We start from the raw sequence: 7355 nt of genomic DNA on the forward strand, positions 1-7355 counted from the left end.
ATACACATGATTCGTATGAGGAAAGGATAATTCATTGCACTCTAAAGCATAACGCTTGGCAAGATCGTAACTATCATGATCATACCCCCACAAAAGTGCATATCTAAGCACATCGTTCATCAACAGGTCCTTTCACCTCACGTGAGCAAGACTCCTAATTCCCCATAAAACACCGCCATAAAGAATTTCTCGCCATCGTGGGCAAGCACTAACCACTCAAATTGTTATAAATCTACTAAGGCCTCTGAGTCCCCTTGTCTTTGCAGGAGGAACACACATATATTTTTTTAACAGTAATATATATATATATATATATTATATATATATATATATATATATATATAATATATATATATATATATATATATATATATATATATATATATATATATATATATATATAATTATATATGTCAAGCAGTCATTAAACATATATAATATTAACTTTTTCCTCTCAAGCTTCAACAAAGAGTATAATATAATCTCTAAAGGCTAAATGAGAAAATATCTGGGAGGTGGGAGGTGTTTGTTTCGTGGATACAAATGTTATTTCCGGAAATGTGATATTTAAATTCATATATTTCCTTGTTTGTTTCAAGTTTTCATAATTGATGTCCGAGTATTTTTTATTATCATAAATATATTATTTTTTTTCATGAATTTCTTCATTTTTATTCTCATATCAAAAGATGAGAATCTTACATTCTCATAAAAATATAAAATAAGCAATCATAACTTCTCACTCTCATGTTATTTTAACTTTTTTTATTTTTTATTTTTAAAATTTAATTAAAATAAAATTTAAAAATATTTCTAGAAATTTTATTCATTTGTCAAATACATTGGTAGGAATAAAGTTTCCGATAATAATATTCCTAGAAATGATATTTCCAAGATTATAATTTTAATTCATCAAACAAACAAACAGATCTAACAGGAATAAAAAAATGTGGTCAAGAACTAAATTCACAAAATAAATTTTTTGAATATTCAAAGATAATTAGTGAAGTAGTTTTAGATTTTAAAAAGTTGCACATTAAAATGAAAGAAAGTCATATTATTGTTCAATAGTGATATGTTAGGATACACATCACTTAGAAATCACAATTTAGACAAATATGATATAAAAGGTACAAGTATAAAAAAGAAGAAAAGAAAACTTAATTAACCAAACAAATTAAGGTAATGAAAAGAAAGAAAATGGCTGGATGCCATCTAAAAATGGCATGTAGAAAAGAAAAAAAGACATATAACAACTAATTTAATCTCCAAAAACAGGATTTATAATTCCACAAATGATGGTAACCATCTCATAATGAAGTCCACTCATATATCCTCCTTTTCTATCGGAGAGTTATGAGGAAACAACATGATCATTTTTTCCATTGTTGTCAACCATGGCTAATTCCTTTTCTTGTTTTCATATTTCCCTGTTAATCTCTTTGCCACTCCTGTTGCTTCTGCTCCCCTCCTCTGGGGGGTCCTTCATTTAATGCTATCTTTTGAGGGACCCTTCGTCCTTTTTTTTTAGTTTCTTCATCATCTTCTTCATCATCATCATCGTCTTTGTTTTTTTCTGTCATTGTTTTTTACATACGAAGGTAACGTTAAGTTTTCAGAAATTTTGGTAAGTATATATAAGCCTTTTCTTGAAGGTTTGTTTATTTAACTTTTTCTGGACTCGGAAAGCATGAACTGCTTTCCGTGTTGTGGCCCTCAAAAAAACAAGCAAAGTAATAGTAAGAGGGAGCATGGTTCTACAACACAACAGGAAGTTCCTTCTGCGTCAAAAGCACCCGGTAATAATTTTTACGTGCATATATGCATGCATGCATGGTTTTAAATTTGCGCGGTTCATTATATTATATACATTGTAGAGAATTGAGATCAAATATAGTTTACGCGAGGTCGCGTAGACGTTTAAAAAAATGATGTTAAAGTCTAGATCGCATTCGCGGATCCTTTAATCGGGACATTCCATGCATGCAAGGAATGTATGTATCTTACTAATGTTGTAATTTTGTTGACATGCAGACATGAAGAAACAAAGGGGAGATGAAGGAGACGCGACGAATATTAACGCGCAAAATTACACTTTTCGTGAGTTAGCGACAGCGACAAAGAATTTCCGACAGGAATGTCTTCTTGGTGAAGGAGGCTATGGAAGAGTCTATAAAGGGGTTATTCCTGCAACTGGGCAGGTAAAAAAATAAGCCTTTCAATGATTTTTATCTTTATTTTTTGTTCTTTTGTTTGTTTAGAGTTTGTTTTGTTTGAAACCTTCATTCAGGCCGTGGCCGTGAAGCAACTCGACAGACATGGGACAGAAAACAGCAAGGATTTTCTGTATGAAGTTTCTCTGCTGAGTCATGTTAATCATGAAAATCTTGTTAAACTCATTGGTTATTGCGCCGATGGCGAGCAACGTCTTTTGGTATATGAATACTATCCTGCCTCTACTCTTGAAGACCGTCTTCTTGGTAATTATCCATCATTTTCTCTATTTTCCATGTTCTTTCGTAGTTTTGATGATTGAGAATCTGAGTTATTTCTCGATTTCGATATAAAATGATTAATATAGCACTTGTGTATTTTTTGTGGCAGGGAATAAAACGGATGAACCGCCGTTGAATTGGTTTGACAGAATGAAAGTAGCAGCAGGTGCATCTAAAGGACTAGAATACTTGCATGATAATGCCAATCCACCAGTTATATTCCGTGACTTGAAAACATGCAACATCTTGTTGGGGAATGAATCTAATAATCTTAATAATGCAAAACTATCTGATTTTGGATTGGCCAAGCTTTGTGGTGCAGACAAGATGAACAATGCACCTCCAAGAGTTATGGGTACATATGGTTATTGTGCTCCTGAATATACAAGAACAGGTCAAGTTTCCATGAAATCAGATGTATACAGTTTTGGAGTTGTCTTGCTTGAGCTTATCACTGGTCGACGTGCCGTTGATACCACAAAGCCTAACGATGAGCAAAATCTAGTTTCATGGGTAAATTTCCAATATAATTTATAATACATGACATGTTTTGTGTTTTATGTTTTATCTTTTATGTTTTATGTTTTATGTTTTATGGTGATAGACTTATATATGAGCTATTGTGATGTAATGTAACTTTGTGTTATGTTTGGTTTTGTGATTTTGCAGGCACAACCCTTATTTAGGGACCCGAAAAAGTATCCAGATATGGCGGATCCACTTCTCAATAAACATTTTCCAGAAAAGGATCTTAATCAAGCAGTTGCGATAGCCGCAATGTGCTTACAGGAGGAGCCAGAAGCCCGTCCTTTGATAGGTGACGTTGTAACCGCTCTGAGTTTTCTATCGACGGCTCCAACGGAACCTTTTCCACCGCCCTCGCTTCCCGCTGCCACCTCGGTCTCAAGGCATAGTACTGCTACTGAAAGCGAATATAGTGAGAGTGAATCAGAAGAAGAAACTTCAGATGATGAAGGCACTGACAATGAATATGACAGTAGTGCTCAAAATCACGGTGCAGCAAGTGCAAAACATAAAGAAAATGATGTTTCAAGCCAATCTAAGAAAAGGGCAACTTCGAAGAAATCGAGCCGAAAAAGCAGCACAAGATCAAGGAATGAAACTACTAGTGCAGATGCAGCAGGGGGAAATGCTTCTTCCAGTGGCAAAAGCAGTAAAAAATGGAAAAGCTTTGTTGGTAATTTAAGCCACAAGTCAAACAGCTCAAAAAAATCTTCTATCAAAGAAATAAGCCAGAAGAGCAGCAAAAAAAATTCAACCAAAGAACCAAGCCAAAAAAGCAGTAGAAAATCTTCCACCAAAGGAAAATCATCTGGTAAAGTTTCGAGTCGCGCGGAATCGGAAGATAGAAGCATGATTTCGTCTCATAGAACTGCCTCAAGCCAATATACAGGCAGCAGTATGTCTGATCGTAGCAGCAGCAGAGGAAGTGGCAGTATTCGCTCGGATACTAACGGTAGCAGAAGGACAGAAGAGAGCATGCGTTTAGCCATGGAATCTGGTGATGAGGGAACCGGTCCTCCTTTCGATCGTACTGGTAGCAGTGAATCAGATCGGCGATGAGGAGTATAAAGTGTTTTACGTTTATGATCAAGCATTGGTTGCTACTTGCAATGTTAAAGAACAGGCATGGACATACTTTGACATGGTGCTTTGCATTTTGCTGCTGAGTCATGCAGCAGAAGTGTCACCAGTTAACCAATATGCGGAATTTCTTATAGAAACTCAAACTTGAAAATTCAAGTATCCTTTAAATGTATTGTTTTGTTTAGTAGGATTCATATGTATAATTACTTTATTCACCTTTGGTTCAAGGACAAGAGTGAAAAACAACTGTGAATTTTCGTAGGGCAACAACTGTTGCCAATATTGGAAGAACGATGCTTCTTGTTTTGTATTTCTGGTCTTGCTAACCTGCATCTAATGTATTGATCATTTAAAAATGTTGCATATTTTAATAAATTACTTAACATTTTTCTCGTATAATTGTATCGCGGTTCTAATGTTCTTAATGTTCTACAAGTAACACACTGATAGAATTGGTATATATAGTAGTGGAAAGCTTCTTGTAAAGGAAAAGAGAAAATATGATACAATTGCATGCAATATACACAAGAAACTCATTTACAAAAAGACCTTTAAGTGGTGTGCTTTGAGGATTGAGCTATCTTGAGCCTATCAAGAATACCACAAGCTTTCCTCTTAGCTCTTGAAGTTCCACATTCTGCAAGCTTAGCCAATGTACCATTGGATATTTCATCATCTCTAATTTCCTTCCTCTTTGTTTTATCATTGAAAAATATTATGTACAAGATTGCAACGCAATTCTCCTTGCTGCGATCCGAAATGTTGCTATCTCTTAAAATATCCATAAAGAAAGGGACAGCGCCGTGACTTCCCAATGCGGCAACAGCCTTGGAATGGCTGGAGAGAAGTGCCAATAAGGCCAAAAATTCGTCTACTAGAACATGGTCCACGATGATCTTGCTGAGAATAACCTGAACCACGCCTTCTCGAACTGTTTTCGCTTTATTTTCATGTGCAATACATAGATTGAATAGAGCCGAAGCAGCGTCTTTCATTGATGACGGATGTCCCTTTTCTAAAAGATCAACCAAATATTTAATCGCACCGGTTTTTCCAATGATCTGTTTGTTGATATCAGGTGCTGATAATGAAAAAATTGCTGCTGCTGCATTGCTTTTTGTTTGAACAGTTCCTGATTTCAACGAATCGATAATAAAGGTGATAAGCTTTTCATCCTCTACGAAAACTCTCTTATTGTTATCGTCGATTGAGAGATTGAGAACAGCCGTGATCAAGTCCTCGTGGAGTTCCGGGTCTATACAAGCCACACCTTTTGATAAAGGACTAAGCAGTTTTTTAATCACTTCTGAGTCACCAAAGAGTGTTCGAAACGGAGGCATTTGCTTTGCTAAAAGCCGAAGCTCTCTCGCAGCTTCTTTTTGATCCAATGCAGATAATGACAGTTTATGAAGCAATGACCGTAAACGATACTTATGCGCTTCGGTTGGTTCTCCATTGTCAAGTTCCCCAACAGGCATTGGTAGCTCAACTCCATGCTCCTTACACCACCTTGAAATCATGTCTTGAACCAAATAATTAGGAGAAAGGATGGAATGAGAGAGAACATGCTGAGTTTGAGGGCATTCTCTATGGACTTCATTCAGCCACTTCTGAATGAATGGTCTATCATAAGTCTGCAGCATCAATACATTAATCAAGTAATTTAACAATCATAATTAACATAAAATAACAGTGTAATACCATCACAACATGATGATTTATTTGCCTGGTCGTGGTCGCATTTCTCCAAAGAATCGCAACTACTTTTAACCCTCAACTCAACCGTTTCAAGCCAGTTGAGCTACCTTTCCCACCCCAAAAGATCGCAACTACTACCGAGACTTAAAACATCGCAATCAATAACTAACTCTCAACAATCTGGACTACAACATCATAATTTTTAATGCTATGCAACCATAACTTGATCGCAGCTAAGGCCGCGAATCAATCACATTTACCTACAATTCTAGGCAGGACCACAACTACTAGTACTACCACTCAATCCACAAACAATGACATTTCCAAAACTACCTATTTTCGAACACAATGACCCATAAAAAGCGAGGAAATTACAAAGAAACAAAAGAAATCAAGAAAAGACCTGTCCATTGGCCAAGATAACAGGATCAGTCATGATGAGACCTGAGATGGGGCATCGAAACTGCGGAGGAACAGGAACAGATAAACGATCGAATTTACTTGAGAAAGAAGCACTAGATTTCAAGTCCCTGAGAACAGAAAGTGCAGTGATGGCTTCATCAGCAGCATGCAGATTGAAATCATCGCCTTCAACGATAGTATTAACAAGTTCACGTAACTTGTCCTTCAATGCAAATGTCTGTTCTTGGTTGTTTGACATTGCAGAACGAGAATTTGTTGCAACTGGATCGATGGATGGGTTTGAGATATGAAAATGACAAGTGTTGTGAGTGAAGAAAGAGTAAGATGGGAGAGTTAGTTGATGAATGAAAAATCTTGATAACGGAAAAAGACATGCATTTTCATATCAGTTTACTATGTGTAATTGTCCTTATTGGTTATTGCCTTTCATTCATACATCAAGTATGTTGACTCATAAGCCTAGTCAGCTATACTCTAAATTACCTATATATAAATAAATAAATAAAAAATAATACTTAAATAATAAAAAAAGTTTTTATTATTTTATTGATGTATTCATCTTAATTATAAGTAAAATATAAATATTAATTATAGGGTGGAGGAATAGTTCAGCTAGTATGTATTAATTAAATTAAATAAGTATAAATTATTGGTATAAAGTTCAATGAGTTATTGATATTTATAAATTAATAAAAATAATATTAATTATAAATATGGTAATATTGAAAATTGAAAAAGTAATACTTCAAAAAATTCTTTCACATATAGGTGATTATTTTGAAAGAGTGATTATATTTAATATTATTCCGATATGGAACAGAAGAGCGATGATGTAAACTGAATGAGTTGTTTTGGTATGATGGTGTAAGTCCCTGATGTTGTGAGGAGAGAGATTACTTGCTAGATTAGTACTTCAACGCTCAAGTTAGTGAGGTCAGAGAAGTGTAATTTTGTAGAGTTAATGAATGAATATGTGTTTATGGCGTGTGGCAGAGCTTATATACCACGATCAATTAAAACCGCCCCCGCTTGACCTGGCGTGAATCACATGTGTCCGTCTGATTAGATCTAATGGTTGGTACTGAGCAAATAGGTCGAAATTGGTGTGACATCTTCTAGAGAGAGTCCACG

At 35.3% G+C, this 7355-nt stretch overlaps 2 protein-coding genes across 2 annotated transcripts; one reads left to right on the plus strand and one right to left on the minus strand.

Moving 5' to 3' along the window:
- The first annotated feature begins 1582 nt into the window (after positions 1–1582).
- LOC127097657 (probable serine/threonine-protein kinase PBL25) lies at positions 1583–4499 on the plus strand. The gene is made up of 5 exons (XM_051036155.1): positions 1583–1799; positions 2035–2201; positions 2291–2480; positions 2605–3008; positions 3165–4499. Exons 1-5 carry the CDS (start codon positions 1691–1693, stop codon positions 4077–4079), a joined length of 1785 nt encoding a protein of 594 aa, XP_050892112.1. The 5' UTR covers positions 1583–1690; the 3' UTR covers positions 4080–4499.
- Positions 4500–4585: 86 nt separating this feature from the next.
- Positions 4586–6582, minus strand: LOC127097658 (U-box domain-containing protein 9). The gene is made up of 2 exons (XM_051036156.1): positions 6205–6582; positions 4586–5737 (listed from the first exon to the last, which is right to left on the minus strand). The coding sequence occupies exons 1-2, from the start codon at positions 6460–6462 to the stop codon at positions 4655–4657; spliced, it is 1341 nt and encodes a 446-aa protein (XP_050892113.1). The 5' UTR covers positions 6463–6582; the 3' UTR covers positions 4586–4654.
- Positions 6583–7355: the final 773 nt, after the last annotated feature.

Source organism: Lathyrus oleraceus, chromosome 6 (genome assembly GCF_024323335.1).
Source record: "Lathyrus oleraceus cultivar Zhongwan6 chromosome 6, CAAS_Psat_ZW6_1.0, whole genome shotgun sequence".
Lineage (NCBI taxonomy): Eukaryota > Viridiplantae > Streptophyta > Magnoliopsida > Fabales > Fabaceae > Lathyrus > Lathyrus oleraceus.